We start from the raw sequence: 26226 nt of genomic DNA on the forward strand, positions 1-26226 counted from the left end.
TTAATCAAAAAGCTGCAATGATTTCCGATCGATTTACTTCAATTAAACTAGAATAATAATTCCGTTTAATTGGAAGATTTAGCATTTAAGATCAAGAAAAATAGTCACTAATGATTAAGCATGAACAATCGATGATTAAAACATTCACAAATCTATTTGAATATCACATGGATTCTTTAAGCATTCACTGTATTTGAAAATCACAATGAATCAAGATAAATATATAGATAATCAAAATATCCAATAATAAAATCTTTCAATTGATCAAGCTCACAAAAATAAATTTTATGTTGATTCAAAAACAATGTTTAAATCATTAAACTTCACCTCTAACCTTAGTATGAAAATTTAGCCAACCATATTCATCACAAGTGCTATAAAAATTACATAAATATTCTCCATTAGAAAACTAAAATAAAAGAAAACAACTTAAAAATAATAAAATCTGGAAACTCAGCCGACGCCGAGAAAATAAAACCCACGCCCTCACCTACCAAAATTAAAAACAAGAAAAAAAAAAAAAAGAAGTAACCCAGTACGAGAGAATCCTAAGAACTAACAACCGAAAACTTGGAAAAAAAAAAAGAAATAGTCTTCAAACAAGAGAGAGAGAGAGTTTCGTCTGTCTAAACAATGAAAACGCAGAGAGAGAGAGAGAGAGAGCCGCCACCGAAGGTTTGGACGAAAAATGCCTCTCACCGACACTCCCTTCCCCAACGTTCCTCCACGTCAATACTCTCCTGCAAAAAATATAAATCCCAACTGACTCTCCCTCAACTTCTCTCAAATCCCCACCGACTTCTCATAATAAATCACTACCGACTCTCATTTCTTTCACAACCCACCAACTTACTTGAAGAAAATTAACCAATCCCAACTGCCTCAACTCAAAACGTCCCTCCCCTCAAAACCCCCAAAAAAGTAAATAAAGATGACAAGCCCCCACCGCCTAAGGTTTGGGACCTCTCCCTCACATCCCTCTCTACTCCAACCTACTCTCTCCAAGAAAAATAAACTCAAGCACCGACTTCTCTCCCTCTTACGTAACGACCGAAACTCCCTTCAACTCCCACTTCCAAGAATAGAGCAAGGAAAATTAATTAAATAGCTACCTCATTGAAGACGCGAGACGTGAAGACTTCCAATCGAGTCCGCTTTAGCTGCACCAACCGACATCAAATATTTGATTATGCTTGACTATACGTTTGCAGTACCGGAGGGAGATTAAAAGACACGAGTCCAAAAGCACTTTCAATCTTCACCTATCCGCTTCAAAAAATATAATATCTCTTGCTTTTTTCTCATAAATGTCCAAAATTCACCACTAGCCAGCCTCTTTTTCTTTTCCTTTCCATATACGTCCAGACCACCCACTTCTAGGTCCTTCACTTATTTTTCTTTTCAACGTGCCTCCGCTTGGTTTCAGCCCCCTTCTTAGACTTTGACGTTGCATGTATTTATCTACCGCAAACCATTTTTTTTTTACCGCGTGCGTCTATGAACAACCAAGGTAAGAAAGTCACCACTGAAAAATTATCTTCATTTTGTGTCTTTTTTCATCTGCCTAAGTACACCGCTTTCTTCCTTCTCTTCATTCCTCTCAATTAGTATGCACTTTTGGTCGGATCCCATGTGAATTTTATTTAAGTTGAAAATAAGTAGATAAAATAACACTCAAAAATAAATTAAAAGAAAAATAGATTATCAAAAATATGTTATATATGTAAGGAAATATTGCCCAATTAAACTATAGTTATAAAATTAAGTATAAGCATGATATCAATCAATTAAAAATCACAATTCGTATTTATACTTATTAACTATTTTTTCATCTAAAACTAATAATAGTGTCACGAAGAATTTAAAATACATTAACTTTATATAGTTCAAATATGTAATATTTCAGCTCAATCAATATTTCATCACAATTACAACTCGCCGATGTCTTCACCAAGAGTGTTTCATAAGTCCTTTATGTTTTTTCCGTTCCAAGCTATTTTGTGTTAATCTCACTCTTAGCTTGCGCCGGGCTCCTTTTCCAGTAAATTTGTCATTAATTTATGGAATCCTCCTTAATCTTTTCCTCCTTCATTGCAGGAGATGTAGTTTTATCTCTTCTTATTAGTTTTCCTTTTTTGACGTAGATACTATCTTTGTATCCAACTGTACTCTGCTTGTACACATATAATAAATAAAAAACTCTCCACCCCATATAGGTGTGGTGGTTCACAAATATTGTTAGATCTTTCACTTCTATTAACTTTATATTAGGTTTACTTTAACTTGCATAAATTTATGACTTGTTCTAACTTTGTATGGATTTTATTTGTCATATTTTTGCAATACACTTATTGGTATATATAAACAATTATATATATAAAATCATATTCCAAAATAACATCAATATTTTAAAAATATACTAATCTGAAAAACTCAATAATACTTTTTTAATTTTTTATAAGATAATGAAAATATAATAAAGAAAGAGATGATGAATATTTTTTCATATATTACATACTTTCACAATTAAGATAATGAAAATCCAATCAACGTGAAACGTTTAAGCAGTTTTTTTTAATCATCTTTGATTCTTTTGGGGGGGGGGGGGGGGGGGGGTCGTCTGACTCTGCCTAGAATCAAATATTTGTTTTTGTTGGAACTTTACAATTTTAATATCTTTATGTTACTTTTGTATTCATGTGCCTCACAGATATTAAAATATTCAAACTTGAAGGAATGTTCGCCAACAATGCCAAGAGTCCAAAACTCAGGAAAATATATATATATATATATATTGAGAAATTATTTATTATATTTTATTAGAATAAAAGAAATTATTGGAAAGACATGTGATTCATATCTGTCAAGGCATAGATATTATTGGGCACTGGGAGTCTGGGAATATTAGTGCGTGCGCGCATAATTATACGATATCGAAGTCAAACCTGATTAATTGTTTCCTTCTTACAAGTCACCATTTTCCAACTTCGTCATCTTATTTACCGTTCTGGCCATATAGGAATGAATGCGTATCTGCTACTTCTGACCGCACCTCCAGTTGCAGCAAACTCTGAGAGTCCGTGACGCTAACGAAGACGAAGAAGAACAAAAAGAAGAAGAATACAGAGGGTGTGAGCTGATCTTATCTGGTGGAGGCTCATGTCATGTGAGTGATTTAATAATTTTCGTCGACTTCTTGTTAATGGGTTTCATTTTTTGTGCGGATTAATTTTAAGGTGTGCGTGAAAAGATTGAATAGATAACATTGATCTGGAGGGGTGCATAGATGACACTCAACAAGAGAACATAGGTAGGAAGCTTGCAAACGAAAAGCTTGACGGACAGCTGCAACATGCAGGGGATCGAAAAATAAGAAGAAAAAAATGCTGCATGTTGTCCGAATGTCAGTGTATCTGTCACAATTGAAAGTACTCTGGTGAAAGAACTGGGGAAAAGGCTGGTGGCTTTTGTCCATGAAATATTGACCCTTTTCTGAGCTTGACCCACCTTAATTATTTGCCAAGCCGTGTGCTAATGCATATATGTGAATCTCACTGAGTTAGATACCATCAGATTAGAGGGTGGAAAAAGCATTCGCTTAATGGAGGAAACGATTACTGTGCAACTACTAATTCTGACCGTAAATATTGCTAATTGAGCTTGGTGTTCCCTAGTTGCACAACATGGTATGCCCCAGTCGACAGGTTTAATCCCCCAAGTTTAAAATTTTTTAATGTGGAAAATGTACACTTGAGTGGGATTAGATTGTGGTAACAGAGAATGGAAATATTGTTTGATGTTATTGTACTGACTATTGGGGATGCTACTTATAGTTATCTTGAAAGTTTATCATTGAGTTCTATATGGTAACATGGACTTGCTTGCTTACGAACATATTTCCCCCCGCATGCTCGTTGACATAAATTATATAGAACTCAGTCTATTTTCGGAGAGAATGTTAAGAGAACAAATTGAACAATGTAAGGCATTGGCGGTTGACCTTTGAGCTTCAGAAGGCAAAAACCTAATCATCAATGCTACTTGCCATTGACCTTTAACTTGAGAACCCCAATCCTAGAAAGAGGGTCATTAGCAAGCCTCTCCTCTTGATTGTGTAAGAGCAAATCTCCCGGCAAAAAAAATCTATGCACTTTAGTATTGTACTTTTATGACATGTACAAATAACCTGTCTAACTCTCTTTCTATAACGGTCTTTTGTTTTCTGTAGCATCTGATCATTATAACAATGTTCACATTGTTATATTGGTGGCTGATAATTAATATGTGGAAGCCTTGAATGTGTTCTGGACCGTTTAAAACTTTAAACAACAGAAATAATGTCCTGCTTTGCGCTGTATGAACGATAAAGCAGACAGAGCAATTCACAATGCTGAAATATACATGCAATTTAAGTTGTAAGGCTTATTTTGCCAAGCATGCATTTCTTGTGGTAAAATTTAGACCTTTTTGGTGTGGGGATACATTGCAATGCGTCGTTTGAAGGATGGGAGCTTGGTGTGGTTGACATAAGATGGTCGTCGCACACTTCCAAAACACCTATCTAAAATGCTTCAAATGCGCATGATATAAATTTTTCTTAGAAACTAACTCTATCATATACCTCCCCCCCCCCCCCCCCCCCCCCCCAACACACACACACAGATATATATATATATATATATTTGTCTGTATGTTTGTATTTCTGTGTGTGGATGTGATTTTGAGAATTTCCCTTTTGGTGATGTTTTTATTGATTTGGCTGCAATTTGGTTGATCAGTACATACTTTTCTTTATATAGTTATTTTTCTTTGGGGAACTCAAGACTATTGTATCAATTGGTTGCAGCTCTGTTGTTCTTATGGCCCACCATAGCATTTCTCTTCTTTATATGGTTGCCTCCAATTTCAAGCCTTGGTTCTGTCAGTGGTCCCATCAAACATAGGCATGAGGTAATCATAGCACGTCATGGTGCTGTTGCCACTGATGATAAACGATGTTCCAGAATAGGGATGAAAGTTCTTCGTGAAGGAGGTCATGCTGTTGATGCATCAGTGGCTGCTGCTCTTTGCCTGGGAGTCGTAAGTCCAGCATCAAGTGGAATTGGTGGAGGAGCCTTTATGCTTCTCAGGTTAGCCGGTGGGAAGGCACAAGCCTTTGATATGAGAGAAACTGCCCCCTTGCAAGCTTCTGTGGTACTTCACATCACTTTACTTGTATATTTCCGTTGGATTGGTTTTGAGTTTTTTTAACTGTTCTCATTAGACATGACAGGGTTACGAAGACTTGCAAGGCTTGTTTCTATTGTCTGCTTCCTTAACATGTGTGCATTTAGTTTTGGCACTTACTAGAAAATTCTTTGGTTGAGGAGCTCCTTCTTATTCATTTCTCAATTTATATTACAAATATGGTTTATTTACAAGGCCAGAAGCTTCCACCAATGCTTGGCTAGAATAAATCTCAGCATGGGATCCATCTGATCATTGAGTACTTCCCATGTTCAGCCATGCCATCTATAAAACTCAATTTCATATCCAACAACAGATGGAGTATAACATATGCTTGTCCAAAGATATAATCCAATAATTATTTTGCTCTGCAACTACTACAGATCGGCATAGTTTATATGCTAACGCGAATATATATTTGGAACTATCCCATTTAAATTACAATGTAATTGAGAAGTGTTGGATTAATGCCTATCAGACTTGTGTTGCTTGTTGAATTTCATGTTATCCATGACTGATTCATTTATCATTCTCTTACATAATTATTCATTTTCAGAATATGTATGCTGGTAATGCTACACTAAAAACAAAAGGTGCCCTCTCCATAGCCGTTCCAGGGGAACTTGCAGGCCTTCACGAGGCTTGGAAACAACATGGAAGGCTTCCTTGGAAGAGGCTTGTAAGGCCAGCTGAGCGTCTTGCTCGTTTGGGATTTAAGGTATCACCATATCTTCGCATGCAGATGGTCAGGACAGAATCAGGGATCTTAGCAGATGCAGGACTCCGTGACATATTTACCTCAAATGGAAGTCTCTTGCAGGCAAGCGATATATGCTACAACAAGAAACTAGGGCAGACACTCAGATCAATTTCAAAGTTTGGTCCAGTGGCCTTCTATAATGGTTCGGTTGGATTCAATTTGATTAGGGATGTTCAAAAGCTTGGAGGGATATTGAGAATTAAGGACTTGCAAAGGTATCGAGTTAAGTTGAAAGAAGCCATCACTGCTAACGTTTTAGGGCTTAAAATACTTGGCATGCCTCCTCCTTCAGGGGGTCCTCCAATGATACTTGTAAGTATATCTCTTTGCTCTGTTTTGCTATTATGTTCTTCTTTTTCCTCTTTTTTAATCAATAAGGGAAAGCAAATCCATTGATCATAAAATTGATGTGTGCAATCAGTGGCACAATGGGCAGCAACAGACTTAGCCTTTGGTTGTATGGCCTTAGATAACCTTCCTAGATGTATTTTGTATATTGACAGTGGAAAGGATCCACCTTGAAGCATTTTGTATGTCTAAAGTATTTCCCATTTCATATTATTATCTTCAATATTAAGCATGCTTGTTGATTAGAAAAAACTAAAAATAAATAATTACTATTTTATTGACCTAGCTTTTTGTCTTTTCTGCTGCTACAGATGCTAAACATTCTTGCTCAATATCCAATCCCTTCAGGTATTTCTGGCCCTCTTGGCGTCCATCGAGAAATTGAAGCTTTAAAACATGTATTTGCAATGAGAATGAATCTCGGTGATCCCGACTATGTTGATGTGTCCAGATTTCTATCTGATATGCTCTCTCATAAGTTTGCAAAAGACTTACAGAAAACCATCAATGACAATATGACATTTGATGCAGGTCATTATGGTGGTAGGTAAGCTGCTTCATTGGTAGGGAATCAGTTCACCTGTAACATCATAATGCTAAATACTTAAAACCAATGCATGCTTACTAAGTTCTGGGAAACCTTAGCTTTATGCTGTCTCAAATTCATACATTTGATGTGGCAGGAGCCCCATCACATTGGGTCATGCTCGTGCCTTGTGACCAAATTCCCTAGAGTTAAGATATAACAGTTAAAAAATCTTGAATGACTTGCCCTCACCTTTACACCTCTGTCTCTTGTGCATAAAACTCGTATTGTTATGTATACTGAATCTTGTTTCCTAACAGATGGAATCAGATCCAGGATCATGGCACCAGTCATATGTCAATCGTAGATCATGAACAAAATGCTGTTTCCATGACTTCTACCGTGAACTCATATTTTGGTTCACAAATACTGTCACCAACTACAGGAATAGTCCTAAACAATGAAATGGACGATTTCTCCATCCCTATGAATGTTACTGCAGGTGTTCCACCTCCAGCACCACCAAATTTTATCAGCCCAGGGAAAAGGCCATTATCATCCATGTCACCCACTATCATCTTAAAGGTATGTTCTAGCCTCTAGGAGTGTTTTCCACTCAAGTTAGGATTGTTACCATTTCCAAATTACTGAATTAATGGTCAGTACACTGTTCTATTTCGTTGGGTACAGTCCTTCAGATTGACTCTTTGACAAGTAGAGTTGCATGCAGAATACTAACGGCTAGAAGATTGTAAATTCCGTTTGGAAACACATTTTTCTCATAAAATGTTTGTCATAGCTACTTATTACATTATTCTGTAAATTCCTATGCAGAAAATCATATGACCCTTTTCTATGCATCTGTAGGATGAGCACTTGACAGCCGTGGTAGGTGCAAGTGGGGGAGGCATGATCATTGCTGGAATTGCAGAGGTTTTCTTGAATCATTTTGCCAGGAAAATGGATCCTCTCTCTTCTGTCATGGCGCCAAGATTCTATCACCAGGTCTCTCTCTCTCTCTCTCTCTCTCTCTCTCTCTCTCTCTCTCTCTCTCTCTCTCTCATGCACACACACTCTGTATGTAACAATGAGTAGACACTGGAAATTATGTGACAAGTTCCTTTAATTATCAGCTGATACCCAATGTTGTATACTATGAGAACTGGACAACTGTGAGCGGCGACCACTTTGAAGTCCCTGCTGATATCAGGGCAGCCCTTCAAAAGAAAGGCCATGTCCTACAGAGCCTCTCCGGTGGGACTATTTGCCAGTTTATAGTTCAAGATGCAGATGGTTTGAAGGAAAATGGAGGAATTGGAAAGCTTGTGGCTGTGAGTGACCCAAGAAAAGGCGGGTTTCCTGCCGGTTTTTGAAATCCTTCATTATTAGACAATGAGTTCTCATCCTTACACTACACTTAGTAAGGAAAAAAAATAAATAGATAAAAAATAAAAGTAGGTAGTCGTTAATAAGGTTGCCGGCTCTTGTTTGGCTGCTGGCCAGTTATTATGGTTTGGTTCCCTTCGTTTGTTGCTGAACCTCTGGTATTGTAAGGCACAAATAAATAGAAAGAGTTTTCTGTTTGCCTGTGTCTTTACATTTCCATTTCTAAAATCCAAAATGCATAAAATTCCAAAAAAGACAAAAACAACTCTTCCAAGTTGATAAGTTAATAGTTCATTGTTTTTAGCATTTTTTCTTATTAGTTTAAGCTTTTAAAATAAATAGTAATTTAACGTGATATTAGAAGAAATATATTAAATTTCATCTCTAACTCTATACTTCATTTTATTTAATTAAATATATTTCTTTTAAAACCTTCTTCACACATGAGGAGAAGTGTTTATAAATATAATCGATTTATTCCATAAATATGGAATTTAAATGATCCAGAGTAATATTAGATACAATTTTAAGATACGCATGTATCGCATACTCTTTTAAAAAAAAAAGTGAGATTTATTATTAAAAAATTATTTTTTATATTAATTTCATATTTATTTATTTATTTTAAATGTATTGACAAGATTTATATACCTTAAAATTATAAATATCATTTTTCAAATTATCCATTTTTAAGCTCAAAAGCATCCTAATTATAATGTTATAGCACATTTCAAATAATTGTCCTCTAAATGATTCATAGAAAATATATATATATATATATACACATCACCAAATGTGATTAAAGGTGATAAAGTTTAGCATGAAAAATAATAGTACTCTTTTTATGATTTGTCTAAATTCTAAGAGATCAACGACATTTTAAGTCGTTGGATTGAATTTTTTGGGAATTTGTTAAATAAAAAGTGTTAGTTCTATACACAAATCTTACAAATTTACATGCTTGAAACAAATCTACATTATCATAAAAGGAGTTTTCTAATCTAATGAATCACCTTACAAAATATTTTTTTTAATAAATATATATATGATGTATGATATGTGTTATTATTTATCTTGATTTTATTATCGGCGTCGTAAATAATTTTATAAGTGAATAAAGTAATTACACATTAAATGTATTGAAAAATTCTATACAACACATTTTTATTTAATTATATAAAATATGATATATTTATCATCATTATTAAATTTTTTACTATGGAGAACATTTCTCAAATAAATATTTTAGGACTAAAGTTAATTTTTCCCACGCTCCAACGAGGACATTAGGGATTCAAATTCATGCTAAAACCCACTTGAAAAACCTCCTCCTCCACCTAAAAATCACAGCATCCGGCCAGTTAAGCATCACTTTATGTAGTTAGTTAAAGACCTACGAGATCCGTCCTCTGAATCGTTGTTCTAATTGATTGTCTTATGATAGTTGTCTCTAATGGAAATCCGGAGCCCACCCCGTCCCACTTCGTCTGCAGATTTCTACGCGCATTTCCTGCAAACAAGCCTCAAGACCAAAGACTCATTTGCTGGAAAATTGATTCATGCTCGAATAATCAAAGCTGGGCTTCACCTCGGTGTTTTCTTGATGAATAATCTCATGAACTTCTATGCAAAAAGTGGGTATGCTTCAGATGCTCACCGTATACTCGATGAAATGACTGCCAAGACTATATTCTCCTGGAATACAATGCTTTCGGCATATGCCAAACAGGGTAGGTTAGATGAAGCTCGTCGTGTTTTTTATGAAATTCCAGATCGTGACTCTGTTTCGTGGACTGCTATGATAGTCGGATATAATCAGATGGGTCGTTTTGAAAATGCGATTCGGATGTTTGTAGAGATGATAGGAAGTGGAGTGGCACCAACCCAGTATACCATCACTAATATTCTTGCTTCATGTGCTGCCATTGAAGCTCTGGAAATTGGTAGGAAAGTTCACTCCTTTGTTGTTAAACTTGGCCTCCGTAGTTGTGTTCCTGTGACGAATTCATTGCTAAACATGTACGTGAAGTGTAGTGATCCAATAACAGCGAAAGTAGTTTTTGATAGGATGAGAGTGAAGAACACGTCAAGCTGGAACGTAATGATTTCATTACATATGCAGTCGAGTCGGGTTGACCTCGCTCTTGCCCAATTCCAACAAATGGCAGAACGAGATGCAGTTTCGTGGAATTCGATGATTTCAGGTTACAACCAGCATGGTTTTAATCTTGAAGCACTGGAAATCTTCTCAAACATGTTGAAGGATGTTTTTTTAAAGCCTGATAAGTTCACATTGGCGAGTGCTTTGTCGGCCTGTGCCAACCTCGAGAAGTTAAGTCTTGGCAAACAAATCCATGCTTATATCATTAGAACTGAGTTCATAACCTCTGGGGCAGTCAGGAATGCTTTGATTTCAATGTATGCCAAGTCTGGTGGGGTTGAAATTGCAAGGAAGATTGTAGAGCAAAGTGGATATTTGGATCTCAATGTTATAGCTTTTACAGCCCTGTTGGATGGCTACATCAAGCTTGGGGAAATAAAACCAGCCAGACAGATATTTGACTCACTAAGAGAACGTGATGTGGTTGCATGGACAGCCATGATTGTAGGTTATGTGCAGAATGGCTTGAATAATGATGCTCTGGAGCATTTTAGATCAATGGTTTTAAAGGGTCCCAAGCCAAACAGTCACACTCTTGCAGCCGTGTTAAGTGTCAGTTCAAGCTTGGCTTCTTTGTATTTTGGCAAGCAAATTCATGCAAGTGCCATAAGATCGTGGGAAGCATCGTCAGTTTCTGTGAGCAATGCTCTAATTACCATGTATGCCAAAGCTGGAAGCCTTAACAGTGCAAAGCACGTATTCAATCTAATAAGGCAGAAAAGAGATACTGTATCTTGGACTTCCATGATTATGGCTTTGGCTCAGCATGGTCATGGAGAAGAAGCCATAGAACTTTTTGAAGAGATGCTAGCAGGTGGTATTAAGCCTGACCATATAACTTATGTTGGTGTTCTCTCTGCCTGTACTCATGTGGGATTGGTCCAACAAGGACGAAGATATTATTATCTGATGCAAGATCTTCATAAAATTGAACCGAGCTTAAGCCATTATGCATGCATGATTGACCTGTTTGGGCGTGCAGGATTGCTACAAGAAGCACATGATTTCATAAAAAGTATGCCTATCGAACCAGATGTTATATCTTGGGGTTCACTTTTAGCTTCTTGTAAGGTTCACAAAAACGTGGAGTTAGCAAAAGTTGCAGCAGAAAGATTGCTTCTTATTGAGCCTGACAACAGCGGGGCATACTCAGCCCTTGCCAATCTATATTCAGCTTGTGGGAGATGGAAGGATGCTGCTGAAATTAGAAAATCAATGAGAGATAGAGGAGTGAAGAAAGATCAAGGATTCAGTTGGCTTCAGGTACAGAACAAAGTCCATGTCTTTGGCGTGGAAGATGGGCTTCACCCACAGAAGGATGCTATATACGATAAGGTAGCAAATATCTGGAAAGACATAAAAAAGATGGGATTTATTCCAGATACCGAATCAGTACTGCATGACCTTGAACGGGAAGTCAAGGAACAGATTCTTCAACATCATAGTGAAAAACTTGCCATCGCATTTGGACTGATAAGTACTCCAGAGAACAGTACGTTGAGAATCATGAAGAACCTTAGAGTGTGTAATGACTGTCATTCTGCCATAAAATTTATCTCCAAGCTTGTGGGCAGAGAAATTATTGTGAGAGACTCTACTCGTTTTCACCATTTCAAGGATGGTTCTTGCTCTTGTCGGGATTATTGGTAGGCACAAGGATGTTTCAAGAAACATCTGACGTTCTCATGTTTGTGCTACCTGCTTTTCTTAACGCCTTGAGAACATTTACTAATTGCTTGTGCGGGGTTGCTGTATCTTTGGAGATAGCATGCAACTGCTTTGCCACAGTGGGTATTTCCAACATTGATGTGACATTTATAGGAAGATCTTTATGCATGAGTCAACCTGAAAATATCTAAATTCTGGTACATGCTTACATTTATCGTTAGAGGAAATACTATTCACAAGAGATGGCATTGTTTAATTATTTATGCATCAGTACACTTCATACTCTGCTTTATCTTATGCCAAGGCCTTCTGACTATAAAGTACCTTTATTTTTGTATCAATGTCAGGTCCAGCTACCTTGTTTTGTTAAATAAAGTGGTCATATTTGTTGATTTGTTGAGATTATAGTTTATAACTCAGAAAAGTGCACGTTATAGTACTCCTAATTTGAGAAAAAAGTCATTATGAGACTTGCCTTGCTTTACATCCAAAACATAAATGGTCGCCGTAGGCAAATTACACATACGAAATGCCTATACTAGTCTACATGGAGTAATGCTTCTCGCCATCCCTTTTACCATCATCTTCCCACCATTCCACGATATGGTATTAAATGATTAAAGACTATTTGTTATGTTTCACTTGTGGATCAATCATTTGATGCTACAGCAAGGGTGTTAGAGGATGATAGTGAAAAGGATGATAAATAGAAGTTTTCTATTACATGATATGGTAGTGGCATGGATAAGTTAGTTTTTATAGAAACTTATGAGTATTATAGCACTTTGGTTTAAGTAAGCCATTGCTACGAAGGAAGGTTTGTTCTGCGATTTCATGCTAGTCATTTATATTTAGGCCTTTGGTTTTTGTCTTAGCATCATGCAACTGTTTGACCTTTCGGACAGAGTAACTCTCTTTGTGTGCATATTATCCATCTTTGGATTCTTAATATTTTCTTACTGCTATAGCTTTGAATAATTATAAAAATTGTTAATTATAAAAAATATTGTTGGTAAACATAGCAAATTTGGAAAAGACGAGAGGTAAAATGATAATCACAAGATATTTGAACAATGGTCTTTTTAGCGCTTCCAAACCTATGCAGGCTGATCTCTTTTGAAGCTGCGGTTGTCAAACTTCTACATCTTTTACTAACAAGGTATTGGCTCTCCTTTTATAGAATAGCTCTCTGCTAATCGAGTTTCTTCCTTTGCCCTGTAGATTTTGCCCCATGATTCTTACTTCTGTTGTAGCATGGTCTCTGCCTCATTTTATTTGTAATCACGAGTATTTTTAAAGTTCTGAGACCTTTATCAGGCCGGAGTGTGAAGGGACTTATTGCAACCATCATTTTGAACCAAAAAGGAGATTCCAGCCCTCCACTTATGGTCTTTTTTGGATCAGACTTGCCATTATACGCTCCATGAGACTCTTCAAGCTATACTCGTGTTTCATTTGGCATTGAATCGGTACGCTTTCTTTCTCCCCAAGCATTCTGTCCTTTTTGTTTATGGTAGCGCAATAAATGGAAATTTTCATCATTTAGAAGCCATATTGTTCGAAGTAATGTAAAATATTGGAGTTAATTGGGACGTTTTAAGCAATGATTAGTTCACTAATGCCTTGACAGCAAAGAGGTCACAAAATAAAGAGAGAATTAACACGGTCAGTATGCTGGAAATTAACATCGCCAGTCAAGAAAGAATACACACTACTTTTGGAATGACTATGAAGTTGAAAATAGATAGTCCATCAAACCTTTTTTTTTTCAAATTAAAAGCATTTGATACACCTTACGATCACAATCCAATTCAACTACACAATATCACTTCGTTCTGAGCAAAGCAAGTTCAGTTCAAAGCACAAACAACTTTTAAGACATTTTTACATGACAAAGTTCCAAACTCTCAGCTCAAAATCTAAATCTTAAATATATGAACTTTGAGGAGAAGGTAATGTACAAGCACTAAAAATAACCCTAATTACAATTTCCTCTTGATCAAATGGCCATAAATATATACAACTTCTCAATGGTGGGAGGCTGATTGAAAAATGGATCATGTCTATGTATCTTCATAACAACACTACTGAATTGCACATCTGCTTGCCAAGGTATGCTGCTGGTCATGATAACCTCATGGCGATTTTGAGCTTGTAGCTTCTTCCATTATAAGACTAAGCAGTTTGTAGCCTCTTCCACTATGAGACTAAGCTTGCTCATGAGAACGAGCAGCCCAAAGCTTACTCAAATCTCGAAAGCGTTGGAAGTACTCTCCCAAGGCAAGCAGGCCTCGAGCTGCCTGGCGGATAGTGAGGATGCGAAACATCTGATCTAGGGCTTCCTCCCGAATATGGTCAGCCTGTTAAAACAAATACACCATTTAGTCTGCACGTTCAGAGGTTCACAAAGATGATCATGGAGGTACAACTTCTTATTAATAACATAATAAGACCAGAGTAATTAATAAAAAAAAAAAAAAAATAGATTGTTTCTTTAAATATATGCTTCTATTGGTGAAATACTATGGTTGCAAGGTATGGTGTGGAACGCTCTTTGACTACTACAACTTTGATGTTAACCACTTAAGTGATCACTTGATAGAACCCAACCATATTTACTAGTACTCCAGTCATGACCTAAGCATTATCAAACTTGCAACCAAATCATTACAAACTTCCAACCAAAATTATATTCCAATCTTCAGAAGATCTACTCAGATATAGGTTAATAAAACTGTTAGAGCCAACATCTGATTATAAATATAGAAAAGCTTTCAACAGCCTCATGACAGTCTTCTTGTTCTTTGGGGAAAGGGGGGTGGGATGGAAATGCATGGGAAGATTCTTCAAAACTGGAGCCTCATTGCAGCATGAAATGGGAATGCTGTTTTCTTATTTTAACGCCTTTTTCATATCTTGGGAAACTTGATAAGCACCTATGTCATTCCTGATTGCTCTGCCCACAGATTAAAGAGATGAGTGTTCAAATCAATTTTGGATGCAAGATCCACTGTTGATTGCAACGAAAAGCTTGTTTACCCTTATCTTTTTAATGATCAAAGCAACAGTGGACTCTATTAAAACAGCCCAACACCTAGCTTTAACAAGAAACAAAAACACAAACTGATGCACAAAAATAATTTTACCGAACAATATTAGAACAAGTATACATGAAACATGTAAGGCTCTAGGACTTTTGCCAAGGGTCAAGGGTGGAAGGGCTGGGGTAGCTTCAAGTCTCACCTTTAATAGTGGGCCCATCACTGTTTTACTGAATGAAGGAATGCAAAAAATGAAAGGTGTGGTAGAGTACTGATACATCCCTCTACAACTTAAATGACAATTTAAGATCTGCAAGAACGAGTTTGCCCTTTCTAAGTCAATAGCTTCCAATGCTTAAGCCGCTGGAGATTTCTAGGATACATGAAAAAATGCCTCTCATTTTTCTTTCAAGGCACGTGCACTACTTATAGCATCACTGCATCAGGTCCCTCAGACCAATGAAAATAAATAAATAATCCGATAAGAAACCAAAGACAGAAAAACAAGGAAAAAATGTGTACCAAAACGGATTCTCTCCCAACACAATTTTTATAGAATCGAAGTTGCTGTTGTCTCAGTCAGAAGAAAAGTATGTTCAGTCAGAAATATGTAAAATATAAACTATTAGCCTGCATTCTTGGTCTGCATACATTGACAAGGAACAATTTGATGGATCCTAATAGATATTTCAGAGAGAAGAGACAGGTGCAGAAAGAAAGCAGCACAAGTATCAGTCACACTGAGAGTCAGAATTTGTATAGAAGCATTTAGCGTGTCCATGAGAAAATGCAATACATACCTCATTCACAAATTCCACTAGATTTTCCAATTTCTTCATTGCAGCAGCCATCTGCGGGATGTAACTTCCTTCAATCAGTTGACTAGCTGCTACAGTCTCAGCCAGAGTTTGCTGGAGTCTCTCCATACCTTGCCAAAGAGCATCTTCTGCTTGCAGACATGCATCTTGAAGATAGCCAACTTGCACAGATTGTTCTTCTGTCATGGGGCTAAGCTGAGGCCCAAGCACCTGTAATCAACATCAATACAATAATATTTTATGCTTGACTATGGAATTACAGCAGAAGGCATTAAAAAATAAATGAATGAATGCATTTTTTCGAGTAAAAAAACAGAAAAAGGCAAAATAGATACCTAACCCCATGACCCTAATAGGGGGATGCTCATAAATTCTATACTCAATTGTATGCACAAGCCCAAATTAGAGGTTGCCTTCAGCTACGTGTTAGTGTTTGCGCACCAGCAGATTTGTTGACATTATGCCTACCCAACCCTAAATATGATTAGTAGAAGAGGATGACTTTACACTTTATGTTTATACATTATATCAATGATGGTAGGTCACGAAGTAGGTGTAAACAGTCCCCCATCCGTTCAAACCCCTACATGGAGGCAACATTTGATCCTACGTCCCAGATATGATGTGGAGATGCTTTAATGGTATTTATTTTACAGTGTCTACATTTTGCACAAGGTGAAAAGATGGGGGCAACGGCAGCGTTAACTATAAAAGATCTACACCATTTGGGGAGGGCAGTTTCGAACTCCAAATCTCCATTTTTGAGGATGGGGATACTGCCAATCAGGCCATAGACCTTTGGTTAGTATTATAACCTTTATGAGTGTATCAGATGACAATATTTAGCGCAAATTTATGTTTTATGCACAAATATAAAGTTCAATATGTAGTAGCCTATTTTATGAATCAAACTTTTTCCTTGGCTGTATCTATTTGCTTATGATTCAAAATATGCATGACAGCATGAGAGATTCTTTTAACGATTAGAACCTCTAAGTTGAACTGGTAGCCCAGACTAGAGGGTTAAAATTGTCTTTGGATCCTGCAATTTCCATTCCTAGTTGCTCATATGAATTGAAAAATGCATGTTACCCACATTAATTTGAGATGATCCACACGTCACCTTAAGAAGTTCTGAAGGGCGAATCCCTCCAATCCACGAGAAAAAGCGCTCCGCTGATGTTTTCCACATGCCCGACGACACATAGAAGACGTCGGCTTTTGCAGCAGTTTCTTTCATGCGGAAAAGTTCAATATAATGGTGCCTGCAGTTTTCTACCAAGATTCGAAGCTTCATATCAGGTACATCAGCATTCAAAGCATTCCTCAAGGCACGAATCTGTCTATTTTGTTCTTCCACCCAGTTCCCATACTCTATCTCAAATGTAGTAATCCCTGCAGAATCCATAGTGTTGGTACAATATAATAATATTGAAAAAAAAAAAAAGGTAAGCGAAAAAGGGTTGTTGGGGGGAATGACACAAGAAGAAAAATGTACCCATGGGGAATAAAACCACAAAGGCTATCCTCAGCATGCCGAGAGCAATACATGATAATAAACAGCTCATTGAGAAATTTGACTGGTAATACAAACTACAAGTCAAACTTTCTGCGTGTGTGTGTGCATGTCTAGTTACAACTAATATTTTCAGTCTCCAATTAATCTTCTAGAACATTTGAAAAAGGCTGTGGCAGAGTGAATGTTCTAAAAAAATCATCTTCAATATTCAAGGTTGGGTGTATGAGAATAACTATTGTACTTGTCCTGGTAGTGAAGAAGCTTATGAAGGACTAAAGGGATCAATGTTTGAATAGATAGCATGTATATCCACAAAGCAGTAAGTTAAAAGCCAGAGATGTGGGTATAGTTGCTGCTTGAAACTTTTATACCGGACAAGGTGCATGGAGGTAATGTAATTGTACGAGTGGCTTTGTTCCTTTTTTCACCAGATTTGGGCGGACACAAAGAGGTGGACCCAGATGGAAACTGCATCCTCCCCAAATCATCTCACCTTTCTGTTCCACCGCACAACCGTACCACAGAAATACCTCTTTCTCTATCTTTTTCATTAGGAAATAGCCACATCCTTGTTCCGAATGGCTCATTTGAGGAGTGAGATAAGATGAGAATTTTGTGAATAATAATAAGATAGTTTGTAAATAGTATTGAGATAGTTTGAGTTGAGTATTTTTTAGGTTTTGGAAAATAAGAGAAAAAAAGTTGAATAAAAAATATTATAAAGTTAAAATATTGTTATATATATAGTTTTATAATATAATTTTTGTTTGGGGATTTGAAAATGTTGAATTGTTTTTATTTTTTGTTTGAAAGTTTGAAAAAGTTGTAATCATTAGTTTGAAAATTTTGTATTTAAATTATGTTTAGAAAAAATATGAGATGAGATAAGATGAAAATTTTGGAATGAGAGCTATTTTCAAACAAGCCAGATTTTTCTATTCCCTAGCAAAATCAACAAACCTAATATAGGCAAAAGCCGAGAAACCTTAAAAGACTTTTTGGAGGAATAGAAGGGATGTCAATATATGTTAAAAGCATGGTAAACAGCACATTTCATGTTCCCCCCACGTAAACCTTACCATCATGATTGGCTAGTTGGTGTAAGTTCACTTCCTGGTATCAGGCATTAATCTCTCCCCTTGCAATCAGTTCTTTCCTTGATATGATCAACTTTTTTTGTTCCATTAAGAAACAAATAAACCCAACTCTAAACAAAGGGAGGGACTGGGAGGATTATAATAGTCAATTTTAAATGAGATCATGCGCTTTTGACAAGCAGTACAAGAATTCAACATCTCAATGCTTCGGATGGATGAGAAAGTGGAAATATCTGAGATTACATGTACAACTTCGTTACATTAACAAACCTGGGTTCACTGCTCCAGGAAACCCCGGATGGATGGCATCCAACCCACCAACCATATATGAGCTCTGCGGTAAGACATCAACTGCTTTTAAATATTTAAGAGGAGAAAAAAAGTTATACTGATTGATCAAAGATGTGATAAATAAAAGCTGATCCTCTTTTCAAACCTGATGCCGGGCACACTCCAGTTCGTGCTCTAATTGATTCAGCTTCAGACGACTTGTTTCCAACTGCTGAACATAGGCCTACAAAGTAAAACGCGAATCTAGTATGACAAACCACTTTTTGCATTTCCTCACACCCAAGGCTTCTGTTTCAAATGTGTATTCTTATATACCTTCTACTTATAAAAAAAAATAAAAATTGCTACATACATACCTTCTTCCGCAAACGACTTTTACGAGCAGCCTCCCGGTTTTGTGCAAGTCGTCTTTGTGTCTGCAGATTTTATGTTTAAAATTTTAAAACAAGGTAAAGGTTGTTGGTTCTGCATTAGGGTTAATCCTCAAAATTAAAAACTATAAATTGTATGCCAAGCTTATGGATTGAAATCCTCAATTGTAAGCATATATGCATATATTTCTAGATTTTCCATACCATGTTACCTGTTATCTGCACAGAATGAATGAATGGCAAACAACGAATGGACCCCATACATCATTCTTGAAAAACTAACGCACACAACACAAGGTTTCCTTCATATAAGTAGTCTAAACTGAAAAATTGCACCCTCAGAAAACCATTTAAGGTCCTGATCCTGTGTATAGATCACATTTCAGGAATGCAAACTTCTTTAGAACTTTCATACGGCATATGATAAGAAAACCTATAAAACATGCACCAAAATGTATTTTCAAAGGAAAGAAAGGAGAGGAAGATAAGAAACCTAAGATGCACAACAAAAGTTCCAGCATGTGTGATCTCTGACCAAGATACAATACCTTTAAACAAACATATGCACAAAAAGCGAAGCTAAAACTCAAACCAGAAGCAGATATTAGTATGTGACGGAGGGGCACTCTAACCAACAATAGCACATATTGGTCCAGTTTCAGGAGGAAACCATTTTATGAGAAAAAGATGTCATCCATCCAATGCAGAATTATAAGAAAACCTAATTACCTTGTAAATTGAAAATCATTCTCATTAATACAGTCACCCTCACCTTATCAACAGGTTTAGTAGCTTCTTGGTCATATTGATTTGAAGGTCCCGATATTCCATGTGAAGCAACCTCTGACTAGAAAAATCACAGAACAAAAAACATTTAGCATAGGAGGAATTTTTCCCCAACTACCAAGACACACAACCTTCAAAAATTGTCACCTGACTATCTAGTTTCACATCCTCCACGATCAAGGATGCAGATGAATTTAGATTATTGTTGCTTTTGAAGTTTTCACCCCACATGCTCATCTGTTGGATTGGGTCATATACTCCCATCCTTCTCGAGGTGACAAATTGCGCTGATGAAGAGTTCATGTTCTTTGGACTGATCATAGTGGTTAATAAGATTTTCGTATCAATACATAGGTAAGAAAGACAAATGCATAAATCAAACATATAAATTAAGAAACATGGGTGTGAAATGGCTGGTTATAATTTGGATTCCAAATGGCAACAGCACAAAGAATGAAATCCCCAGAAAACTTGATTAATCAAATCATTCTCACAATTTTTTAAGCTCACTGCAGTATAACATTTCAAAATTGTTGGATACAGATCTTAGAACGACTTCAAATTGAACCTTGAAAAAACAATCCAAAAATGAGGTAATATTGATCTAGATTCTCAAAGTAACACCAAAAAAAAAAACATGTTCATAAAATTTTCAAACTTCCTTCAAGTTTGTTCCATGATGATAAATAAATCTTCAGTGTCAAGATGAAGGGTAACAGAATCGAACTGTTGGCACAGTTATATTAGCACCATCCTCGGAAAGTGACCAGAATGCATGCTAATCACATGACATGGCTTTTAAAAACAGTGAGCTGCTGCTTTTGTCAAATGATAATGAATTGGGGCAGGCATGAAAGAAAGCCAAAGAAATTAGAAGGAACTGAAGTCAAACAATGGCAATCCTTGTAAGTGTCACCTCTAGAAGCTTAAACAAACCAGCAGAGAGGGATGACCGAGGAAGATGGCAGAGGAAAATGCTTCCTCTCAAGGCCTTTGTTATCAAACCACAGAAGCCACAAAGCTGAAAGTATTTCTGCTTCAGATACAAATTCGACTTCTTTTTTCTTATTTGCCAGCTAGAACAACTTCTAACTTCCGAGCACAAAAAAAAAAAAAAAAGAATAAAAGAAAAATGAAATCTTTTTCATAAAGATACAAAAAAAAAAAAAAAACAATGATTTATGAACATAGATTAGAAAATACACCGGAAACTTCAAGATATTTGTATGTTTGAACACGTGTATAGGAAGAAACAGATATATGAACTATAAGCAGCAAAAACACTGAAAATGACCAATTAACTGTCTACAAAATGAAATTTCCCAATCTCCTTTCATTGAACCGATTTGAACGCATGACTTTGCTACTTTCTGCATCAAACTCAAGATACAAGGAGGAATAGAAAGACGTTCGTTTTACAAAGTACTGTAATAACAACCAGAGGACTAACCAAAAGTCAAATAAAAAAGAGAAAGAGAAGAAAAACCGAGAGAACAGACCCTTTATATTTCCAAGCACTCTACAGACTACTCACAACAACCGAAAGTGAAACTCAAATAAAAGAGAAACAAACATTTCCACACTCCAAGCGAACAGCATGTAATCATAAATTAAACATGATAGAAACTCAAAACTCCAACTTTCTTTTCGTCACCTTTCCCGGAAACCAAGCAGAGTCCAAGCATGGGCAGACAAAATTCAATAACAAGACAGAAACACAAAGCTGAAACTTGGGGTAAGCCAACTATTAATTTTCTTTTTGTTTCCTGCTCAAATCCCAGCCCTGGGAGCACTAAAACAGTGCACAAACATCCCTGGCTCGAATCGAAACCCTTGCTCTATCTCAACTCCCAGAGCCCAAAGTCCCGTCATCTTGCCGCAGAATCAAATGAGAACAACGACAGCTTATAAGCCACCTCCCGAACCATTTTTTTAATTTTAATTTTCAGACTACTGTTCCATTAGGAATTAACAATGACTGTATAAAACTTATCACATCTATTGAATAATAAGAATAATAAAAAATTATTTTCCCATCCAATTTTCTCTATAAGACCAAAAAATAAATAAAAATGAAATGCATAATATAGCAGTAGTTGTCATCGGGAGCTACAGAGAGTCAAAGATCTCTCGCATTTAACCTAAGCCGTCATCGTCGTCATTGTCATCTTTCCACTACAACTAATGTGCGCACCATGTTGGCTATTTCCGCTTAACCTGCACACCTGGTCGCTAGCCGAATATGCTAATACACGCGCGATCGGAGCCGGAAGTTTTCTGAGGCGGGAAAGTCAGTGGTCACCGGCTATTTTACCGTACGAAGGAGCGTACGCGCTCCATTGCGCGTGGGGGCATCGGCGTTCAAACATTTGAAACTTTTGTATTTTTTAAGGAGGAAGAATAGTAACGGCTATGGGAAGATGCGGTCCAATGCTTCGAAACTTTGTACGCCTTCAAGCATCTTGCATACATCTACTACCCCCAAAATTAATTTATTAAGGTTTCTTTTGAGTACTTGAATTAGTTCAGATTCTATGTTAGATTTATTTAAGTATTTAAATGCATAATTTTTAAATTAATAAATATTATTCAACTCAAAATTTCTTTATATATAAGATTTATAATTTTTTTTCAACTCAATACATCTTTGCACGTGGGATCCACAATCTGTTTCAACTTTTCATAAATACATATAAATTCATCTTAACATCCAAACACATCTAAACTCATCTTAAGCGGGCTTCACAAAATTCACTCCATTATCTTAACTCATTACTATTAATAAAGAACTAAACTCATCTCAACTCAACTCAACATCTAAACATAGCCCAAGAGTTGTTTGGAAAATATAGGCTTCTTAAGGCCTTGTTCACGTTCACAAAACATCTCATCTTACTTAATCATTAGAATCTTTTTAAATTTTTATAGGAAATAAAATAAACAATTTAACTTTTTTAAATTTCAATACAAAAATAATATTAAAATAATATATTCTAATAATATTTTATTCAATTTTTAATTTTAATCTTATCTCATCTTATATCATTTATGAAAACAAACGAGATCTAAGAATAATGTTAGATACAATCATAAATTATGCAAGTATCGTGTATTCTTTTTAAAAATGAGTAGAATTTATAATTAAAAAATTAATTTTTTTTTTTTTTACTGGGATATCATATTTCCTCACTTTTTTGTTTCTAAACAAGTATGGTGCATTTGCACACTCTATAACTATAAATATCATTTTTCTATTCTTAATATACCCCATAATGTGAAATAATTAGATTACAGATCATTTAATGTTGATTATATATGAAATAATTTGAGAATTTTTTCCTCAAGATTTCACTAAGCAAGAAATAATTATTTTAGAATTAAATTGAGCGCAATGTAGAAAAAAATATTGGATTTTTCAATATTTTACATTATCTTTTTTTTTTTTTTGACAGATTTACATTATCTAATTATGTAGAAGAATAGCAATTTCGAGAAAGTCAATTGCTTACAATGTCATTGATAGGTTGATTATTTATTGTTGACTTTCTCCATTTCTGCCATGAATTTTATGTAAAAATTATGAGTTTTTAACTGATCACCATTTGGCGGTTAATCCAAAAACCATTCGTTATTATTGGTTTTAGAAAAAATTAGATATTAAACTTTAGATTTTCCTTTTTTTTTATTTTATTTAATTAATAACCACATATTAATATATTATCCTTAATTATAAGAAAGAACATATATATTTAGATAGAATATTGGTTAAAAACTCATACTTCCTCCTCATGTACCTTATAATTGACCAATTAATTGGACTATTTAGTTATTTAATTGGTCAAAATGTAGCATTTAATGCAGTTCGATTTCTAGGTCAATAGTCTGATGACATATGACCCAATTCTCCATATAAAAAATTGGGTTCAAAACCTCCCATCCTTTTATATAAAAAAATAAAAAATAGAGAGAGAGAATCATATGTACCAACTTGTTAATTATTAAAGTTTTATTCGAGAAAGAAGTATATAAAATAGATGAGACAAGCATTAACTGATGCGCTTTCACTTAAAAATATAAAAAGAAAAACAAATTAATTAAACATGATTAATTTCGATGTGAAAAAAAATGATCATATAGTGTATATAAATATATATATATATATATATATATATATATATAATCGTCTTAGCAAGTTATGGAGGTTGATGGGCTGAATGCATGAAGAAGAATCGAATAAATGCAACCAAATAAACCGATCATCATCATGTCAAGAAAGGATTACATATTGCAATATTATATTCTGTAAATTTTTGTTGGTATATATTCTGATGGTAAAAAAAAAATCACATAATTCATTGGATTTGGGTGGGTGTGAGTTCTAATTCGATTCTAATTCTTACCATCAATTGAAGAATTATATATATATATATATATATATATATATATATAGATCGTGTGCCCCTTTCTATATATACATATTATCTTGTGGAAGCAAGGATTCTGATGATCAACTTGTACCCATCAATGAGTGCATATTGCAAATGCAAAGCCCCTTTTTCTCCAAATTGCATATTTACAAGTAGAAGGCATATCATGCTATAAATAATTTTTTTTTTAAAGGGACTATTTTAATTTAATTTTGAGTTTATTATTCCAAATAACACTAGTTGATATGATACATTTTAAATTCTTAAGCAACTTTATATATATATATATATATATTTAATGTGAAAAGCCAATTAATAAGAACCTCATAATTTGGCATGATGGATCAATGATATAATAAAACTCAAGATAAATAATAACATTATATTATAATTAATGCTTGATACAGTCATGAGTTGTGTAAAAGTAAGATTTATTATTAAAAATTAATTTTTTTATTTGAATTTTATATTTATACACTTTTTAAAAAAAGAATATACTGTTTTTATATATTCTATAACTGTAAATATTATTTATCTGTTATATATATATAGGTGTAATTGGGTTTCTTTTTTTAACTGTTTCCAAGTACATGAGATCAAATTAGAGTTTTGCTACATATAAGTACAGTTGTGCATTCATCTGTATACTAATACTGATTTGTTCATATTTAAAATTTAAATTAACATTATTTTTAATAAAATTTATTTTTTAACCAATTACATTACATTAATATACAAATTAATATACAATTATACTTACAATTATATTTTTCCATCAAATTAATTACGCAACCAAACCACTCGGCCTAAAGTTGCTAGTGACGTTAAACAAAAAGACTTTTGTTTTTATTTGGAATTTGGAAGTTTTGGTGATGGAACAGCTCATAGAGCTCTCTAGCTTTCCAGCTTAACGTATATGAATTTATTATTGGCCCTTGGGATCCTACAGGGACACACACAAACTGATCTCAACCCTTTTCAGTTTCAAGTTGCCATTCATTAGCCGCCGTTTGCATTGTTAACTTTGTCAAGTTTTTAAGTAAAATATAATAAATAATTAAATATTTTAAAATTTAAAATTAATAATAATATTAAAAAAATATTATTTTAATTATATTTTATTCAACTTTTAATTTTTATTTAAAATCATCCCATCTCATTATTCAAATCGTATCTTAATTAGTTGTTATTTTAGTGGTTCTCATATTTAATCTGTACATTTAATTTGGAAATAAAATTTTATTTGAAATATAAGGGGATTTAGACCAAAGACTTAAGTTGCTGAGAACTTAACTCAAAGGTATACGAAACACGACGTTAACACAAAGAATGGATATAATTGATATAAAATTCGCAAAGCTAAATTCAACATATACATGATGAGTACCGATCCACATGATGCATGAAAATCTCGAGCTCCCAAGTATTCAATGGTAGGATCATGTGATAGGTTTATTATGTGGAGAGAGAGAGAGAGAGGAGGCTGGCAGCTCCTTTCACCAACTGATCAGTAGTCGATCCTTGTTTTACAAATACCTGTTTTTCTTGTAGTATGCCATTAATTATTTGTGGAGCTATTTATAATGTAATCATCAACTCTGCATTAATTAATTCAGCATGATGAGTATGATGACTGATTAATACAAGTGCTATATATATAAATATATATTATATGCATGGTGGTTTTGCAGATAAGGAAAGTGCTGATCAGGAGACCAATTAATGAAGAGCACAGAAATGCACTCACATCGGTGATATTCAGCATGTTTCATACCAAAATTTATGTCGTTATGAGCAAAAT

General features: G+C 35.0%; 3 protein-coding genes across 12 annotated transcripts; 2 read left to right on the top strand and 1 right to left on the bottom strand.

Annotated features, from left to right (window-relative positions):
• The first annotated feature begins 2899 nt into the window (after window positions 1-2899).
• Window positions 2900-8444, top strand: LOC122308222 (glutathione hydrolase 1-like). Its single transcript, XM_043121423.1, has 7 exons — window positions 2900-3166; window positions 4847-5193; window positions 5783-6298; window positions 6646-6881; window positions 7181-7445; window positions 7728-7865; window positions 7994-8444. Exons 1-7 carry the CDS (start codon window positions 3160-3162, stop codon window positions 8231-8233), a joined length of 1749 nt encoding a protein of 582 aa, XP_042977357.1. The 5' UTR covers window positions 2900-3159; the 3' UTR covers window positions 8234-8444.
• Window positions 8445-9497: 1053 nt separating this feature from the next.
• On the top strand, window positions 9498-16914 carry LOC122307339 (pentatricopeptide repeat-containing protein At2g22070). Of its 4 annotated transcripts, XM_043120175.1 has the most exons (4): window positions 9498-12272; window positions 13181-13234; window positions 13393-13544; window positions 15801-16914. In XM_043120175.1, exon 1 carries the CDS (start codon window positions 9700-9702, stop codon window positions 12055-12057), a length of 2358 nt encoding a protein of 785 aa, XP_042976109.1. In that variant the 5' UTR covers window positions 9498-9699; the 3' UTR covers window positions 12058-12272; window positions 13181-13234; window positions 13393-13544; window positions 15801-16914. The 4 variants fall into 4 exon arrangements, with proteins under 4 accessions (XP_042976109.1, XP_042976108.1, XP_042976110.1 ...); XM_043120174.1 differs by having other exon boundaries at window positions 13181-13544; XM_043120176.1 differs by lacking the exon at window positions 13181-13234 and having other exon boundaries at window positions 9498-12194; window positions 13297-13544.
• On the bottom strand, window positions 13805-22046 carry LOC122307342 (transcription factor TGA4-like). Of its 7 annotated transcripts, none has more exons than XM_043120177.1 (10): window positions 21653-22046; window positions 20935-21019; window positions 20146-20311; window positions 19985-20059; window positions 19198-19257; window positions 18987-19064; window positions 18821-18884; window positions 17031-17329; window positions 15917-16144; window positions 13805-14435 (listed from the first exon to the last, which is right to left on the bottom strand). In XM_043120177.1, the coding sequence occupies exons 1-10, from the start codon at window positions 21681-21683 to the stop codon at window positions 14283-14285; spliced, it is 1239 nt and encodes a 412-aa protein (XP_042976111.1). In that variant the 5' UTR covers window positions 21684-22046; the 3' UTR covers window positions 13805-14282. The 7 variants fall into 7 exon arrangements, with proteins under 7 accessions (XP_042976111.1, XP_042976113.1, XP_042976115.1 ...); XM_043120179.1 differs by having other exon boundaries at window positions 17058-17329; window positions 21653-22039; XM_043120181.1 differs by lacking the exons at window positions 20935-21019; window positions 21653-22046 and adding exons at window positions 20493-20566; window positions 20726-20906.
• Window positions 22047-26226: the final 4180 nt, after the last annotated feature.

This window comes from Carya illinoinensis, chromosome 4, assembly GCF_018687715.1.
Source record: "Carya illinoinensis cultivar Pawnee chromosome 4, C.illinoinensisPawnee_v1, whole genome shotgun sequence".
Lineage (NCBI taxonomy): Eukaryota > Viridiplantae > Streptophyta > Magnoliopsida > Fagales > Juglandaceae > Carya > Carya illinoinensis.